General features: G+C 65.2%; 1 protein-coding gene across 6 annotated transcripts in view; it reads left to right on the top strand.

Annotated features, from left to right (window-relative positions):
• Positions 1-18,258, top strand: part of PIEZO1 (piezo type mechanosensitive ion channel component 1 (Er blood group)) — a 113,985-nt gene that overhangs the window by 71,028 nt on the left and 24,699 nt on the right. For 5 of the 6 annotated variants that reach the window (XM_073308188.1, XM_073308186.1, XM_073308189.1 and 2 more), the window contains 15 exons: positions 7,355-7,523; positions 7,843-8,056; positions 9,372-9,543; positions 10,202-10,303; positions 10,832-10,904; positions 11,894-11,994; positions 12,520-12,780; positions 12,868-12,979; positions 13,590-13,768; positions 14,332-14,480; positions 15,250-15,429; positions 16,689-16,771; positions 17,180-17,340; positions 17,656-17,832; positions 18,089-18,214. In XM_073308188.1, the coding sequence (XP_073164289.1) occupies positions 7,355-7,523; positions 7,843-8,056; positions 9,372-9,543; positions 10,202-10,303; positions 10,832-10,904; positions 11,894-11,994; positions 12,520-12,780; positions 12,868-12,979; positions 13,590-13,768; positions 14,332-14,480; positions 15,250-15,429; positions 16,689-16,771; positions 17,180-17,340; positions 17,656-17,832; positions 18,089-18,214 (2,259 nt within the window). The remainder of the gene's footprint in view (positions 1-7,354; positions 7,524-7,842; positions 8,057-9,371; positions 9,544-10,201; positions 10,304-10,831; positions 10,905-11,893; positions 11,995-12,519; positions 12,781-12,867; positions 12,980-13,589; positions 13,769-14,331; positions 14,481-15,249; positions 15,430-16,688; positions 16,772-17,179; positions 17,341-17,655; positions 17,833-18,088; positions 18,215-18,258) is intronic. The other variant, XM_073308187.1, reaches the window with a different exon arrangement.

The following is an 18,258-nucleotide window of genomic DNA, read 5'->3' as shown; positions in this document are numbered from 1 at the left end:
CCAGGGGCTTTGGAAGGAGGTGGACGCATGGAGCCTTTTATCCCGCCGGGGGGATCCAAGCATGGAGCCAGCGTGAGGATCTAGGCACGGAGCAGGCAGGACGTCCATGGCGGGTGAAGAGGAGAGCTGCTCCAGGGCTTCTCTAGCCCCCACTGATTTGGGAACGGTTTGGATGTTGGACCCTTTGGAGGCCAAACCCCAAACTTCTGACCCGCCAGGCTCCCCACTGGAATCCCCCATCCTCAAACTCAGGGCTGTTTGTTGGGAAAATCACCAAGAAAATGGCCCATGAGCAAAATCACCAGGCCTGGCCTTGCCGGCAGCGGGACACCTCTAGTGCCCTGAGACAGGGGGCAGGAGGCCCTGCCCCAGTGCAGCATAGAGTCTAGCACACCCTTTGTGACAGCCGTGTGCATCCGCCTTTCCAGCCAGAGGAGAATGAGTCCTGCCCAGGACCCCACACGCTGGGCCGGGGTAAGGAGCTGGTTTGGCAGAGCTGGGCCTGTGTTGCCCAGAGGCTGGGGTTTGGAATCCGGGTGCGTGGGGCTGGTGCTGCCTGGCGCCGGGGGGGGCGGGGTGATGCAGGCAGTGTTCCCCCCACGCCCACCTGGAGGGAGCTCCTGCTCCTCTGCCCCCCACCCCCATCCCTTGTTCCGGGCGCCTTGTAAAACCCAAGGTGAGTCACCCAGCGAGCGGAGGAGGGACCGCGTTTGCTCCTCGGTTACCATGGGGACCCTAGGAAACAGCCCGAGTAACAGAGCCGATATTATGTGGGGCTCGCCAGAGGCCAGGCTGCAGCTGGGGCCGGGGCCAGATGGGCTGGTGGCCGAGTGTTGCTGCCTGCAGCTCCTGGAGCCTCCCGCGGCCTCCCTGTCCGGCCCCTGCTGCAGCCCCTGGGCTTCATCACTGGAGCGGTGCTCCTGGCGAGCTGCCCTCGGGGCCGGGCGCAGCTGGATCTGCAGCCCAGGCTCCGGGGCTCACAGCAAGGGGTGTCTGGGGGCAGCGGGGTGGCACGTGCAGCCTTCTCCCTGGTGTGCTGTCCTGCAGCGCTCTCTACTCCCAGCACAGAAAGCCTCTCCTGTCCCATCCCTTCAGACCCTCGCTGAATGGTGACCAGTGGAACGAATCCTCCCCCCTGAACAAACCAGCCCGGCAGGTCCATCCCCAGCCAGGGCACCCAGAGGTGCCTGTGGGGGCAGGACGCTGGCACTCCAGCTGATGAGGCCGGGAGGTCACCGCTGTGTTTGAGGAGTTGGCGTTTTAGAAGCAACCAGTCACTCGAAGCCTGAAGGGGAACCTAGGAATTGCAGCTGCGGAAATGAGCATTGGTCCGTCTAGCTGCAGGAGAGGCCAGTGCTGCGTGCTTCAGAGGAAGGTGGGAAAAGCCCACAATGCACCTGGCTAAGGCTACACCCTGGGAGGGGATGCTTTACTGCCTCAGCTGGTGATCAGGTTGTGGCCTGAAGCCTGAGGATCAGTTGCCTGAGTAACTATATCCTAGCAACTAGGACGTCTAATGCTGCAATCCATGGACATCTGGAACCCTTGTTGTTCGCCTCACTAATACCCTGCAGCAGTGAGTTCCACGGGTGAATTGTATATGGCATAGAGAATTCTCTTCTCGTCTGCGTAGTGGTGGTGCAAGGTGCTGGACCGGCAGCTCCAGAGCCTGCAGGCTAGAACTGCTAGTGCAGGTAGTAGCACTGCATTTCCCCGGCTCTGATCCGTGCCCCTGCCCTGGAAGGGGCACCCCCAATGGAGAGAGCTTCTCCGCTGAGCCCAGCAGCAAAGTGGCACCCAGTCTGGGGTTTGTTTTGTGACAGGGACACAGGACTGAGGCCATCTGGGCCGCAAGTGGCTATGGGATGGGAAAGGCCTCTGATGACTACCAGTCAGCGACCATCTCCTGACCCTCCTCTTCTCCATCTGACTTGCCCCTGGTTCCTCAGAGGAAGGGGCCTTGGGTTGGGAGCACTCGTCCTGCCAAGACGGACAATGTTTTCCTCATTAGCTGTGCCTGCGGTTCCAGGAGCTGCCTGGACCATCCCAGGAATTGTCTGAACCGGTGCCTGTGCTGTATTTGGGATTGGCGCGGCCCCTGGCCCCTGTGAACATTCCTCAAGATTCACATTCCTTAATGAGAGCTCGCCTAAGCAGCCCCGGGCCGCGGACCTGGGGAGCAGGGCCTCCTGCCTCTTCTGGATCAGACGCTGCCCAGATCCCCCCGTGTTCTGCCCCAGCTGGTACCTGGGCTCACTTGGCTCCTGCCCTCCAGCCATGTTGGCAGGAGGCCGAGCGGCCAGAGCAGTGAGCCAAGTAGGAAGGAAATTTCCCTCTGCGGTTTGGAGATGCTTGTCCGCTGCACTGGGGGTCTGGCTTGTTTGGGGACCCTTTGTGGTAGTGGGTGCTGCCGGGTGCCGTGTTCAGTGGAGATGTCCCCCTGCTGCCACAACAAGCTGTCGGGGGCCTTGGGGTGCGTGTAGGGGCAGAAAGCAAAGGCGGACCTGGGGCAGCACCGCGGGGGATGTGGGCTTTGGCCAGCCTCAGGCCCAGCCGCACCTGGGCTGGGATCGGGGGCGCGGAGCCTGGCCCTCTCCGCTCCTGCTGGGAACGTTAACTCTTCAGCTCCTCCCAGCCCAACGCCCTGCCCTGCCCTGCCCGCCTCAGAGCTCTACGGCGCCAGCGTCCCGCCCCGGGTTGCGAGGGGGATGTGTGTCGGGGTGTTCTCGTGCGCCTGCTGGCCAGAGAGGGGGCTGATTGCTGCACCCAGGAGTGGTTCGGGGCGGCTGGCTCATCCTCAGAGCTCTGCCAATGTGCCTTGGGCCCAGTCCAGCCCTTTTGTGGCTGAAGGCTGCCAGTCCTACCCAACTGGCGGATGGGTCCAGACAGGGGCCAGGTAGAGACCCAGCAAACTCGTTCCAGCTCTGGCACTCAGAGCTGAGCGCTGTAGAGCTCCCTGGTCCCTGCTTGGTGTCTGGGCTGAAGAGACTCACTGGCAGAGAGCTGAGCTTGCGTCCCATGATGGGGACCTGGTCACCAGCACCCTGCGTGGCGGGGCCTTTAGGGGGTTGCGAGTGGATTATTGTTTCTAGTCCTGTGCTGGCTGTGTGGCTGGTTGGGAGCAGGGCCTAGTGGTTAGAGCAGAGGGTCCGGGTTTGGGTTCTGGCTGTGTCCTGACTTGCTGTGCGGTGCCACGTCTCTGAGATGGGAGCAGTGCCCCCGGTGCCCTCCTTCCAGAGGTGGCACAAGGCTTCATGCCAGAAGGATTGTAAAGTAGCGTGAGATTCCTCAGCTGCTACGACCCGGCTGCTTTCCCCAGTTCCTCAGACAGCTCTGGCATGGGCCTGTCCAAAGCCAGCTGCTCGGGGATAGACCGTTCTGATTGCTTCTGGCCGTGCTAGCAGTGAAGAAACCAGGGGGCTTCTCCCCACCCTCTGTGCTCCCGGCCCACAGGAGACAGACCCCAGCCTAACTCAGGGCCGGCCAGGCCTTTTGTTTCCCATTGGCACTGGCCCGTGAGAACGTTGCCCAGTGAGGTGGCTGGCACAGCTGCGCCGGCCCCTGGGTTGCGCCAGCCGCTGCTGCCAGGAGCCCCTTGGCTCAGCTAGGGGGAAACGCCATCGTTAGCTCTTGGGTGCTGGGGGAGGAGGGTGGGGTTTGCAGAGTGCTCAGGTCGGACCAGGGTGAGCCAGGGGCGCGGAGCCTGGAAGCTGCTAAGTCTCAGCTGCCCCAGCCCCCCACGGGGAGGCAGGTGGGAAGTGTCCGCGTCCCCCAGCAAGCTGCAGCATCTGATCTCTCTTGGTTCCTAACACTGGCTGTTTGTCCCAGCCCGGCCTCGGGGATGGGGCTGCCTGGGCCAGCCACGGGGAGCGCCCAGCAGGGTGCCTGGCAGAGCTGGCCCCGCAGAGCTGATGGAGGCTGGCAGCTGTGGGGGGAAGGGGAGGGATTTTCTCTCCAGCCGTGGCACTTGGTGCAGCAGCTTCCTGCGGCCAGCGCTCTTGGCAAGCCGACCCGGGCTGGGGCCACGCGCAGGGCACTTAGCTGGGCACTGGAGACCACAGGATGCGTGGGGACGATTCCCTGCCCACCCTTCCGGCAGTGGCTCTTTAGGGGCAAGGGGGCCCAGGCTCAGACAGCGAAGGAGGGGACTCGCCTGGGGTGACCCCAGAACATGGCTCCTTCATGCCTTTGATTGGGCTCAGTGTGTGGCTGCAACCCGCTGTACCCCGGCCTGCTCTCTGGGCATGGTGCCTCAAGGGCCCTCGCTTTCTACCATTGCTGTGAATTTTAGCTCCACGTGTCCCGGGGTCTGTTCTGTGACTGGTGCTTGTGACCCATCAGCCCTGGGCCTGGCAGCCTGGCGGGCGAGACGCCCTGGTGCTGATGGACAGTGCCCAGAGCAGAGCCAAGGTCTGCCTTGGCATAGCTCTCCTGGCAGAAATGGAAATACCTGGCGAGGGCCTCAGCCCCATAATTCAGTGGGGTTCCACCTCCAAATCCCACAGCTGCAAAGCCCTGGCTCCCCTGGGTGCACAGCAGGGACCCTATCGATACATCCAGCTGTGCAGGAGGGAGCTGCCCAGTTCTCCTCGGCTGCCCATCCCCCTCCAGTTAGGATTGAAGCACTCCCTGGCCCTGGCCCTGGGCCTGGGCCCCCTCTCGCTGCAGATCCCCCATAGCAGGGGCCAGCAGCGAGTGCAGAGGTGAGGGTGGAAAAGGCTGAGTGAATGCCGGCTCCAGGAGAGGGTTCCAGCCAGCCCTCATGCCGTTTAGTTGCGGTCTGTTTCTGTGCGTGAAGTAATCTGAACTGGATCTGAACCCGGCGCCCCGAGCCCAGGCCCGGACAGTGCCAGGCTGCGGCTGGAGCCCCGTCAGCTGCAAATACCTTTGCTGCGAGAATGGATCAGTGCGGAAGGCGGCCTGGAAAATTGCTCGGTGCCGGGAACCCAGGCTGCAGCGCCAAGAAAAACAGGCTTTTTGTAATGTGTTTTCCAAGCAGCTAATGAGACAAACAAGGCCAGGTGCAGGGCTGTGGGGTGGAGAGTGGCGGCAGCTGGCTCCCACACCAGCAGGGCTGGTTCCAGAGCTGCAGAGAGCAGGGATTGCTGGAGGACTGGGCAGCATGTGAGTGAGCAGTGACCAAGCTCCTGGTGGAATGTGCTGGTCTCCAGTGACCCCCATGGGACGGGGCAGGTCCCCAGCCTGTCTCACCCTCCCACCCCCGTGTAACATGACCCAACCCAGAAATACTCCCAGGTTGTGACTCTCTGACCTGGAGGGTCAGGTTATGGCTGGGGAGGGACGGGACACCACTGTACATGGGGTGATGAGGCACCTTTGCCCGCCCAGCCCAAACAGTCTGGGTCTGAATCTGTCAGCAACGGGCTGAACCCGACCCACCAGAACCTTGGAAGAGTCTGGATCTGGATCTGGACATTGCGGCCCGGGTTCCTCGTCTGGTAGGCAGCATCACTCAGTGGACAGGACACACAGATGGGAGCCGGGACTCCTGGGTCCTCGTCCCAGCTCTGCCACTGATTCACTACCACTGTGGGGGAGTCGCTTCTCATTGCTGGGACTCAGTTTCCCCTGCTGTGGGGTGTGGGTGAGGATGCTGCAATGGACGGCTGGAAAGTGCCCTGTGAGAGCAGCAGAGCCCGGGGGGATCCCAGATCCCTTTCCCCTTCCCAAAGGTCTGGAGAAGCTCCTGCCTCTGAATCTATGGCATTGTCTTGGGCGCTCGCTGTTAGAGACAGGAGACCAGGCTGGCTGGGCCCTGCCCTGCTCCAGCGTGGCAGCTCCGTACATAGGGCTGCCCCCTTGTGCCCTCGCCAGGCAGATCATGCGTGGCATTTATATGTAGCTACAGCTGGGCTGCTGTTGTCTGAAATCTCTGAACCTCCCCGTGGCTGAAGGGTGCAGCGAAGGGAGGAAGAGGCAGGTGGCCAAGCGGCTCCCGGCACGCCTGGTACGTGGCCCGGTGGGGCTGCTCTGGCAGCAGATTCCTCGTTGCTCCGTATTTATTCTTCCCTCGCCCACCTTGCTGTGGAAATGGCAGGTGCTTTGAGAACTGAGCAGGACGGGCAGCTGGTTCCACTGCGACTCCCTGTAACACCGGTGGCTTCTCCAGCTATCCTCCCACCGAAGCCCTGGTGGGGAGCTTGCCGCCTCTGACCACAGGAGACGGCACCCTTTCCCAGCAGCCGCAGCAAACTCCTGCTGTGCCACGTCCAGTCCTCTCCAGGGCTTTGCTGGTACCTTCCACCTGGGACCCTCAAAACACCAGCCGGCTGAGTGAAAAAATCCCTGCAAAGCAGGTCTGGTTATCCCTGTTTTACTGATGGGAAACTGAGGCATGGAGCTGGGGTATGACTCACCCGGGGTCAGTGTCAGAGCCAGGCCCAGCCCCTGACTCCTGTGCTCTAGCCACTGGTCACTGAAATGACCATGGTGTGGGTGCAGAACCCTCTCGTGTGGGGCTGGTAAAAAGGCCAGGCCATTGGGCAGGTAAACCAGACCCATAGAACCTCCCCCACCCGTCGGGCCAGCGCCACAGGCTGGTCTAGAATAGGAGTCTCTGTCCCCATTTATTCCTCTCTGTGCGTCGGCGGAAACCGCAGCCTGACCATGCTGCCTGCATCTCCCGACCCATCCATTGCTGGGGGTCCATGTCTGTCCGGTGCTCTGTACAGCCAGCGTGACTGATCCCTGAGCGTGGGCTCTGCTCCTGCCCTCCCTTGCTCTGACGCCTCGCCTCCGGTGCCCTGCCCAGAGACCGATCGAGGGTCTCCTTTCCCCGGCAGGCTCCATGGTGGTGTCGTCCTTCTCTGCATTCCATGGCTCTGCTCTGCGTCGCCTGGCCGGAGCTCAGCTCATCCTGGGCTTCCGACTAGCTCAGTGCCTTTGTATTGTAGGGATAAGGAGCCCTTTGCGTAAGCCAGGCAGGTCAGGGGCACCAAAGGCATCTGGAAGATGGGGAAACTGAGGCACAACAAGGGGCAGTGACTTACCCACGGTCACACAGTGAGGGTGACGGAGCCAGGAATAGAACTCCGGAGTCCTGCTCCGTGCTAACCACCAGTCAATGGTGTCTTTACCACGTGGTGTGTGCCGCACCCTCTGAAGAGGGGAACTGTCTCCTCCTGGCCCCTGGCTCTGTACTGCCTCCTGTGGGGCCAGGGCGCGTGGAGAGTGTGTGCGTGTGTGTGAGACGCCCCAGCGTGCAGGGCTGGATCCCTGGATTTCCTACCACGTGTGCAGTAACTGCACCGACCAAAGGAATCCATCTCTGTGGCCGCTCTTGCTGCCGGGCCGGAGGGACACGGTGACAGCCTGGCTCTCGTTCCTTACTTAGGAGGAGGAGGAGGAGGAGGACCTGAAGAGGCCGGCTGGGCAAGGGACTGCAGAGGAGGTGGGCTCTGCGAAGCGAAGGGGGCTGCTGGCTGCTACGCTGCGGGTGAGGGTGCACTGGCTCCTGCTGGCGGTGGGGAAGTTTCTGGCCATCCTGCTGCTGGCTCTGGCAGGTAGGTGTTGAGGGGAGGGTCCTCTCCAGTTTCTCCTGGCCCAGGGTCGCCGGGTCACTGCAGGATCCGTGGCCTGGGCATGGGATGAGTCTGGGGCTCTCAGCCTAGCTGGCAGCAGAGGGGCTGGGGGTTCGGGGAGTGCGGGGGGGAGCACAGCCTGCACTGCCCCTGTTCACTGCAGAGGCCTCTGTCCCCAGTGCTGAAGTGGGGGGCCCCCGTGGGCCTCAGAGCAGGGCCCTGGGGGGAGCCCCAGCTGTGACCCGGCTACTGCAGCTCTCAGCAGCCCCAGTAACAGCCCCGGTGTCGGCTCGTTCCCCAGGGATCGCTCTGCCATCTGCCTTCTCCAGTGTCTATTACCTACTCTTCGTGGGCATCTGCACCTGGTGGGCCTGCCACTTCCCCATCAGCCACCTGGGCTTCAACACGCTGTGCGTCATGGTGGGCGTCTTCGCCGGCGGCCACCTGCTCTGCATCTACAGCTACCAGGCGCCGCTCATCCAGGGGCTCTTCCCCCCTGCCAGCATCTGGGCACGGTAAGGCCCCGGGCCTGGCCTCCCTCCTGTGTTCTGACGCCCCTATCCGGAGCCCTCCCACCCCCCTGCTGCCGGGCTGGCCCGCCCCTGTCCCATCGCCCCTCCAGCCGGTCTGGCCTTCCCCTGTCCCGCTGCCCTTCCAGCCCCTCCAGCCGGTCTGGCCTGCCCCCGTCCCGTCGCCCCTCCAGCCGGTCTGGCCTGCCCCGTCCCATCACCCATCCATCCCCTGCAGCGGGGCTGGCCTGCCCCTGTCCCGTCGCTCGCCTGTGGCAGGCCTGCCCCTCCAACTCCAGTGACAGTGGGCATCACGGCCTCATCCTGCAGCACAGGTGGGTGCAGCCGCCTGCCCCCTTCCTGACTTGCGGGGGGAAGACCCATCTCCCACGGGTGATATTCCCACCTCCGTCCTGCCTATCAACCTGCCTCTGGCACCAGAAGGTTCCCCTGAATAAGCCCCTCCCGAGGGAGCAGGGAAGGAAGGGGGGACCTGTGGGTCGCCAAGGAGGAGCTCTCCCGTAGCCAGGGGCTGGTTTGGAGGGGGATGCCAGGGGGAGCTGATGGAACCAGCTGCCAGTGAAGGGACCCTGGATGTGCCGATCAGACCGGGATCCAGCAAGTCCTAGGGCCTAGTCCCAGCTCTGCCACTGGTTCGCTGTGTGCGGTGTGGGCACGGCACGGCACGGCCCTGCTCTCAGTGCCTCAGGGGGGCTGTGAAGCTTGGTTGGTTAGCACAGCCGTCTGTGCAGTCACCAGTCCTCGGCTGGGTTCAGCAGTAACTATGGCCTCTGCTCAGCGGACGGTGGCAGTGAGGAAAGCCGAGGACGATGGGGTGGGAGGGCTGGGCTGAGAACTGATCCTGAGCTCCCCGGTTGGGTGGATTGCTGGGCCGCTGGCCCGGCAGGTGGGTTCTGTCCGGCCCGAGGACAGAGCCGAAATGGAGGGATGACCCGCGAGGCTGGCTGGAGCCCTGGCGAGAGGAGGGGGTATGGGAAAGGCTCAGGTGGTCCCGTTTGCAGAGCGGCCGGGAGAAGTGGCAGACGGGGGGTGGGGGGCAGCGAACGGCAAAATGAGCAAAGGAAACAATGTGCTGTTGTGGAAGAAAGCATGGTCGCTTTTCCCACTGGCGTCCCGGGCAGCGAGAGGGGCTCTGGGGCATGCTCAGCACCGGGGCACCCCTTGCAAGCCTGCGAATGACCATCAGCTGCCGGCACCTCAGTACCCAGACTGGCCTGCCAGCTCCCAGCTGGCTCTGCCCCCTGGCCTTGACAGTGCTTCCATGCCCAGGGGTGTAACGCCGCCTCCTTCCTCCCTGCAGCATATTCGGCTTGAAGGCCTTCATCCTGCCGCTGAATTGCTCCAACCCCAACGCCCTCCTCCTCAACACCAGCCACCCCTGGCCGGTCTACGTGAACCCCGGTGTCCTGCTGCTACTGTATTTCACCGTGGCCTCTCTGCTGAAGCTGAGGAGGTTGGACTCCTCGGAACGGGTGAGGGGCTCGGGGGCCGGGTACAGCACAGTGCTGTGCCCATCCTGCCCCCTTGTATCCCACCCAGTGCCAGGGGAGGGGCAGCTGGGAAGCTGGTGCTCCAGAGGGCACTGGTGCCGACCTGGGGACGTGGGCAAAGAGCAATCAAGCTAGCGGCTGAAAGTGGAACTCTTCACCATGCTACACAGCAGGGAGTGGGGCCAGAGCCCCAAACCATTGGCTGCCCCACTGCAGATGGTCCTCCTCCAGCCCTGCCAAGTGTGTGCCCCATGGGTCTGCAGCACAGAACCCCACAGCTAGGGATCCCTGCCAGGCCAGGCCTCTGCCCTGCCCCGAGTTCCCCAGAGCTCGCTCTCGCCCAGCGTGTGACTCCCCGGGTGCTGGGGAGCCTTGGAGAGGGAAATGGGGCATGTGGCCAGTAGGATTTGGGGGCTTTACGTGCAAAGGCATCCAGAGCATGGAGGGGACGGTTCTGTTCCAGGCAGCTCAGTCCCAGAGGCTCCCCTCTCGGAGCAGGGAGGGCGCAGTCCTTCTCTACCTGGCTCTGGGGAGACCCCCCCCACGCCCCGGGTCCCTGCTGCAGCGCCCGTCACCGTCTGCCCCACTGTGCATGTGGGAGCGAGGCACTGAGGTTGGCTCTTTCCCCCCCACCCCGAAGGACATGGCGGAGGCATCAGCGGTGGCAGCGGACCCCCAGGATGAGCTGCTGGAGCTGGAGAGCTGGCCCAGTGCGGGAGGCCACCTAGCTGAAGAAACCGAGGTTAGGACAGGAGCCGCTGGCCCTTGGGTTTTTGGGAATGGGGCCCCTGTACTGCGCTTGCCCTTTGGAGACTCCCGGCTTTCCCTCTGGAGTTAGTGCGACAGCTGGTGCCTCAGGGCAGAGGACGGGGCTGTTGGGCACCAGCCAGACGAGGGCTCGAGGGCTTGGTGGGTTAGTGGGGCCGGAGAGAGGTGGCATGGAAGGGGGGATGCTCTTGTCCCTCATGCTGGAGAGTCCATGGGGTGGGGCTGCAGGGGGCAGCAAGAAGGGCCAAGGGACACTGGGTCGGGGGTCTTGGTGCAGGACGGGTGTGTCTGTGTGTGTGAGAGAAAGAGAGAACATCCTGGACAGATAATGGCGGGGGAGGCAGGAGGAGGGGTTGTGGGGGGAGGAGAGCACACAGACCTGCCCCTTGCACCCTCCGTGGCTGTGAAGCCGCCTAGCGTTTGCAGCCTGTATGCCCAGGCCTGACGCTCTCCAGACTGGGGCTGCCCAGGGGTTCACCCCCCTCCTATCTCTGTCCCCCAGCGGATGCTGTCCCCGGGCACCGAGGCCTCAGCTGCAGACACTGAAAACTGCACCGTGCATGTGATCGGGCCAGGTAAGTGGCCGTAACCAGCCCAGGAGAGACACACTGGGGGGCGGCTCAGCTCAGTGACTGCAGCGGCTGCCCCTTCCTGGGCACTGCCCTGCTGTGCTAGCCTCTGGTGCTCTCCTGGGCGTAGGGCTCCATCACGGCCCCACTCGCCTCGGCCCTTAGCTGGTCCCCACCCCAAGCCTGCAACCCCTGCGCCAGGAACCCCCTTTCCTTGCGCCCAGGGCGGGGCAGCCTCCAGAGGGGAGTTTCTAGGGCTTGGCTGGCACAGGCCCTCGTCCCTGCTCTGCCCCAGGCAGTGAGGTGGGCATGAGCTGCCCCCCAGCCCTGCTCATATTAAAGGGACCCCAGCAGCCAGGCTGAACCGGCTGCTCAGTTGGGTGTGAAGCAAAGCTGACTCCTAGTGGTCAGAGCTCAGCATTGCAGGGACGTGCACCTTCCAGGGGTCACATGAATGGGGGGTCTGTTCCTGTGTGATCCCCCAGGCCCCACCGCCCCCTGACCTGGTCCCGGGCACTGCGCCTGTCACTGTCTGATCCCCTCATGGCCCCACAGCTCCCTGCGCTGACCCTGGGCACCGCGCCCATCGCTGTCCAATCCCCCCACAGCCTCTGACCTGGCCTTGGGCACTGCGCCCATCACTGTCTGATCCCCCCATAGCCTCCAGCCTGGCCTCAGGTACCGTGCCCGTCACTGTCGGATCCTCACGGCCCCCGGCCTGTCGGTGCCGCTCTCGTTCTATATCGGTCCCAAAGTGCGTGGCCAGTTTTCAGCCTTGCTCTGTCTCCTCGAGGCGGGTGGGGCTGAAGGGGCTGGTGGGGGGATTTTGGGGCAGTGTCAGGTGCCTATGGGGTGAGCTGGAGCCTTCATGCCCCATGGGATGGGCTCCTCTCTGGGAGGTGATGGGTATGAGTCGTGGGGTGCTCTGGTGGTGGTGGGGGTGTATCTGGGCAGTTTTGGGGCTGCTCTAACCGTCCCTGCGATTCTCTGGGCAGTGAGTAAGAAGCCGGAGCGGCACAGGCAAAGGCTGCCCCTGCACGCGCTGGGCCACGTGATAATGAAGCAGAGCTACGTCTGTGCCCTCATCGCCATGATGGTGAGCCTGGGGCAGGGTTCCGAGCGGCTGGGCAGGGGGAGCGCCGGAGCGGAGCGCTGAACCCAGGGGGGGCTGGGCTGACGTGGGCAGGGGGTACGGCTGCTCCGGAGCGGAGCATCGAACCCCAGGGGGGGCTGGGCTGACGTGGGCAGGGGGTACGGCTGCTCCGGAGCGGAGCATCGAACCCCAGTGGGGGCTGGGCTGACGTGGGCAGGGGGTACGGCTGCTCTGGACCGGAGCATCAAACCCCAGTGGGGGCTGGGCTGACGTGGGCAGGGGGTACGCCTGCTCCGGACCGGAGCGCTGAACCCCAGTGGGGGCTGGGCTGACGTGGGCAGGGGCCAGCTCTGTACTGGGGCTCCGAGCCCCAGTTTGGGGGCTGGACTGACATGGGGTGTGGGAGGGGGTGCACCAGCTCCGGATCAGGGCTCTGAGCCCCAGTGGGGGCTGGGCTGACATGGAACATGGGGAGCGATGCACCAGCCAGGTGCAGGGCCTGAGGGCAGAGTCTCCTCTGCCCACCAGGTGTGGAGCATCACCTACCACAGCTGGCTGACCTTCGTGCTGCTGCTCTGGGCCTGCCTCATCTGGATCGTCCGCAGCCGGCACCACTTCGCCATGCTCTGCTCCCCCTTCCTCCTGCTCTACGGGCTGGCGCTCTGCAGCCTGCAGTACGTCTGGGGCATGGACCTGGAGCCCGAGCTGCCCACCCGCGTCGGCTTCATGAGCCTGGAGCAGCTGGGGCTGGTCAGGACCAAATACCCCTGCTTGGACCTGGGGGCCAAGGTAACCCCCCCTCCGCTCCCCTCCCCTCCCCGCCTTTGGGCCGGCTGGTTCCTCTGCCCGTGGCTGATCTCCCGCTGCTCCCCACAGCTGCTCTACACCTTGCCCTTCTGGCTGCTGCTGCGGCAGTTCGTGAAGGAGAAGCTGCTGAAACGCCAGCGCCCGCCCGCCCCGCTGCTGGAGGTGACCGTCTCCGACACAGGTGAGAGCCCCTCCCCCACAGCCTGCGGGGTGACCCCGAAACACCCCCGGGTCCTGCCCGGGGCCTCGGCCTCCCCCACCTCCACGGGGAGCCCACGGCAGCCTTCGGAGGGGGAGGTGCAGCGAGTGCGCGCTGGCCGGGGAGACGCTGCTGCGCCCTCCGCCGTGCCCTGGGCTGGAGCGGGCACAGCCAGTGCCTGGCCGGGGCCGTTGTGGCACTGCAGACCTGTGTGCCGGGATGATGAGGGGCTGGTCTGCGTCCGGCTGGATATAACTGTGGCGGGACCTGGGCAGCTGTGTGCCCCCCTGCCCACAGTAGCAGGGCTCACAGGTGTTGCTCAGAGCAGCCTGGGCACGCTCACTGCTTTGCCATGGGGAGGGGAGCGGGTTGGGGAGCTGGCCCCCTCTGCCTGGGCACGGAGCAGGGCATCTCGGGCACCAGCGGGCTCTGATCCCAGGAACCATGCCTGGTGCCACCTGTGGGTGATGTCTGCGTATCTGGGGCCGGAGCCTGCCGCCCACCAGGGAAACGTACATGCTGGGTCGCCCGGAGCCGCTTCCCTGGCTCCAGGCCTGGCATGTCCCCGGCTCTCACCCGCTGTGCCCTGCAGAGCCCGGCCAGCCACGGAGCATGCTGAAGTTCTTGGGCGAGCTGCTGATGGATCTGTACGCCAAGTACTGGATCTACGTGTGCGCCGGGATGTTCATCGTGGTCAGCTTCGCCGGGCGCCTGGTGGTCTATAAGATCGTCTACATGCTCCTCTTCCTCCTCTGCCTCATCCTCTTCCAGGTGAGGCCTGCGCCCGGCAGGAGAGGCTGGCTGGCAAGCCCTGCGAGGCACCTAGTCTGGGCATGTTCCCTGCATGGGGCGCTAGCCTAGGCAGCCGCTTGCTGTCTGATTCCAGGGCTGCCTGGGCACCTGCCCCGTGATCGGCCACTGTCTGCAGCTGTGATGGGGAACCCGCCTAGGTAGGGTGGGCAGGTGCACCAGGCTGCTGGGTGGGGTGCTTCCCGGCCAGCCCTCCGTGCCGAGGCTTAAAGAAACCTCCAAGGCCCCATGGGGTGACTGAGCCACTCTGCGGGTGGCAGCCATCAGGTGGGGCAGAGCAAGGGGCATTGAATTAACTGGCACAGCCGTTGGGGGTCCAGGCCAGGCTCCGAGGGGGGTGACAGGGCTGCGCTGGGCAGGGTGATGGTGCAAGCTGATCATGGGCTCAGGAGAGGGAGCGCGGCACCCACCCTACCCTGAGGACAGAGAAGCTGGGCAGCCCTGCTGGGAGCTGGGGGTGCGGCCGGGGTCTGGGCTGCGAGGGAGGTGGGGGCCCAGGAGCTTATGGCTTCCGGTCCCTGCAGGTCTACTACAGCCTGTGGAGGAAGCTGCTGAAGGGCTTCTGGTGGCTGGTGGTGGCCTACACCATGCTGGTGCTCATCGCCGTCTACACCTTCCAGTTCGAGGACTTCCCCGTGTACTGGCGCAACCTGACCGGCCTCACCGACCAGCAGTGAGTGACGCCCCGGGGGCCGCCCAGCGGCCGCCCCCCCCTCCAGCCCTGCCACTGCCTGCACAGCGCTCCAGGCCAAGCTTTGCTCAGTGGCTGCTCCAGCTCCTAGGTGCTCAAACCCTGCCCCAGGGTCAGAGCCCCCAGGCGGGGTCGCCCCATCCCCTCGGCAGGGCAGGGTCTTCCCTGGGAGTGGGGCCGGAGTACACGGCGCTGAGCTGGCCCTTTCCAGAGCCTGGCCCAGTGACCCTCCCCCCCCGAGAGGAATGGCAGGATTGTTACCTCCCCCTGGTCTATGGAGAGGGAAACTGAGGCACAGAGAGGGGCAAGGACTTCCCGAAAGGCCGTCTGTGGCAGAGCCAGGGAGAGAACCTAGGAGTCCTGTTTCCCAGCCCTCCTCCTCTCCTAGCACAGACTCCAGCTTGCTCTGTGGCCACTCAGGTGATTCCCACAGAGGATGTTCCCGGGTCCCAGCGCTCAGCCTGCTGTCTGGAGCGTGTGCTGGGACCGGACGGGACCAGGGCGTCTCCGTGTCAGTAGCAGCCTGCATCGCCGGGCGCTCTGCCGGCATGCCCATTCTGCTCCCCCGGGGACAGGCAGCTCCGGCCGGTTCGACTAGCTGCTCTCCCACCAGGCTGGGACCGAGGCAGTGCCCCGGCTGCAGCTCTCCAGCTCTGCTCGCTGCGGCTGGGGAGCAGCGTTTGGGGTTGGATGCAGGAGTTGGGGTGGGGGCTCCGTCACCCTGGCCCTCAGCTGCTCTCCTCCCATCCAGGCTGGGCGACCTGGGCCTGGAGCAGTTCAGCGTCTCCGAGCTCTTCTCCAGCATCCTCATCCCGGGCTTCTTCCTGCTGGCCTGCATTCTGCAGCTCCACTACTTCCACCGCCCCTTCATGCGCATCACCGACCTGGAGCACGTGGCCCTCCCGGAGCCCCGGAGCCCGCCTGCCCCCAGGTATGCTCCCTTCCCGCCTGGCGCTGGATGTGCCCTGAGCAGCACGGGGGGGACACGGCTTGGGGGGTGGCTGCAAAGAGGAGGGAGCAGCAGCCTGGGCAGACCCAGGGCTGGTGACACTGGCCAGGTGATTTCCCAAGAAGGGTTAAGCCGGGCATCTGTGGGCCCTGACTGCTGAGTAGACCCAGAGTCCCATCAAGCCTACTCTCTGGCCTGCCTGGTGCCCCAGTACAGCGTGATGAGCCAGGGCTCGCAGTCTGGGCCCTTGGGTTTGGCTCGGCAGTGGGGCAAGTGGGCAAATACGCCAAGCAGGGTCTGTGGGGACAGGGAGCCGGGAAAGGGGCTGGAGCAGGCTCTAGGAGGTGTGTCTGGAAGGAGAGGGCGCAGTTCTGGGCATCCTGTCTGCTCCAGCCTGGTGCTCCTCTGGGACCCCTGGGCTGGGAGCAGGGGTCCCTTCTGCAGACAGGCCTGGATATGAGCTTGGGGTGGGGGGTGGGCTGGCATGGGACCCTGCCTCTGGCGTTCATTCCCCTTGGTCTGACACGAGGGTAGTGGGGTCCTGGTATCTCCCTGTGCAGGAGCAGTGCAGCCCCTTCCTTGATGAACCTTCCCTGCCCCTGGGCAGCCCCACGCCCTCTCCCCTGTCCATTTGCCCCACGTGTTCAGGAAGGGAGCGTGCGGTGCCTGGTTCCCAGCCGGGCAGGGAGCAGCGTTGGGCTCCTGCATGTTCGGGTAGCACCTGCTGCTGGCTGCGCTGTGGGGCTGGACCGTCCCTCCCCAACCTCCTCCCTTGCTGCCCTGAACGAGGGAGGGGCCAGCTGTGGGCGCTGGAGCCGAGCCTAGCCCTGTTCTGAGCTGCTCTTGCAGCTGGGCCTCGGGATCCAGCCCTGGGCACGCTGCCGTGCAGAGAGCTGGGGCAGGTGAGCGGACGCGGGGCTGTGCCCGGCGGGCTGTCGGAAGGCTCCAGCTGGCCAGTGCAGCGCGTGGGATAAGCAGAGGGCCCTGCCGGGGGGTCTGTCGGATACCAGGGGCTGCAGGAGCAGGGCAGGTGGCTCAGCAGGGCCGCCCGCCCCTCGGAGCGCTGACCCCGAGGCCCCGCATTGGCACTGGCGGGCGCTGAGCTACTTGGGGCACCACCTTTGGGATCTGGCTTCTGCTTCTTCAAGGGCCCCTGGCCCCTCTGCTCCCGGCATCCCGGCCCCCGGGATCCCCCTCTCAGCTCCTCCCCTCAGACCCCGTCCCTTCCCTCCCTGCTGCAGGTGCGAGGAGGCGCGGGGGAGCCACCTGCTGCCCCGTGCGGAGGAGGAGGCTGACCCCGGGGACGCCGACTCAGCCTCGGAAGGTAATCGCCGCTCAGGGCTCTGGGCAGAGCCCAGCGGGGGAGGGAAGGGTGAACTGGGGTAAGCTGGGACTGTGGGGGAGGGATGTTGGGAAGGGGGAGGGAGCCTGCGGGGTGGGGGGGCACTGGTGTGGGAGGGAGCAGGGAGTTGCAGGGCCTGTGGGGGGTGCTGGTGGGGAAGCGGATTGGGAGAGCACAAGGGCGGGAGCTACTGGGGGAGGGGGAGGGCACCGAGGGGAGGGGAGTGCTGGGCACGGGGTGGGTGCTGGTGAGGGAGGGGACATGGAGCCCAGGGTACATGGGGGGTGCTGGTGGGGGAGGGGAAGTGCCTGGCGGGGGGCGGGGCTGGGCGGGGGAGGGCACGGCACGTGGGGGACCGGTGTGGCCGTGACAAGCTGCCCTGCTTTGCAGCGGTGCCCAGTAAGTGGGGCCTGGTGCTGGAGCGCCTGGTGGTGCTGGGCTGGACCTTCTCCGACATCCTCACCCGCGGGCAGGTCTTCGTGCGGCGCCTCGTGGAGCTGCACGTCCTCAAGCTGGTGGCTCTCTACACCGTGTGGGTGGCGCTGCAGGAGGTAACGGCAATGGGCGGGCGTGCTCGGGAGACCAGAAAGGAAAATGCCCTCGAGGGCTCCCACCCTGCTGCTGGGGAATCTGCCTCTGCCAGCCATGGGGAGGGCCCCATAGGCAGGGGGGGATCCTCGGGGCAGGAGGGAGCGCTGCGTCGGGGTGGGAGAGGGGCCGCTAGCTAGCCGGGGGTTCCTTTGGCTGCCCTACGACTCAGTGGGGGGCCCCGGCCGTCCGCGGTGAGGCTGGAAGGTGCCCCTGGAGTTGGGGGCCCCCTGACCCGCGCCCCCAGCTCTTCCCTCGCTCCCGTGTGCTCTCTGCAGGTGTCGGTCATGAACTTCCTGCTGGTGGCGCTGTGGGCCTTCGCCCTGCCCTACTGCCGTTTCCGCCACATGGCCTCCTGCCTCTGCACCGTCTGGGTCTGCATCATCATCGTCTGCAAGATGCTCTACCAGCTGAAGGCCGTCGACCCGCGCGAGTACTCCAGCAACTGCACCGAGGTGCGCGGGGCAGGGGCGGGACAGGATCCAGAAGGGGATCGGGGCTCCCCCACAGCCTGCGGGCTCCCGGCACGCCTGTCCCTGCAGGGCAGCCCAACGTGCTGCCACCCTACGACGGCAGCTGCCAGGCAGTGGGAAGGATTGGCAGCCGGAGGGTCTGACGCCCCTCCTCCGATGGAGAATCGTGGGGACCCCCGGCCGGGGGGCTGGGTCCCTCCCCTGGCAGCTAACGTTTGTTTGTTGGTTGGTTCCGCAGCCTCAGCTGAATGGCACCAACCTGCTGGGGGCGGAGCTGAAGAACTCCACGCTCTACCGGGGCCCCGTGGACCCTGCCAACTGGTTCGGCATCCGCAAGGGCTTCCCCAACCTGGGCTACATCCAGGTGGGTCGTTCGGGGGCACAGCCCCTCTCCCCATGCCCCTGTTC

This window comes from Lepidochelys kempii, chromosome 12, assembly GCF_965140265.1.
Source record: "Lepidochelys kempii isolate rLepKem1 chromosome 12, rLepKem1.hap2, whole genome shotgun sequence".
Classification (NCBI taxonomy): domain Eukaryota; kingdom Metazoa; phylum Chordata; order Testudines; family Cheloniidae; genus Lepidochelys; species Lepidochelys kempii.
This window is presented reverse-complemented; position numbering and strand designations above follow the sequence as displayed.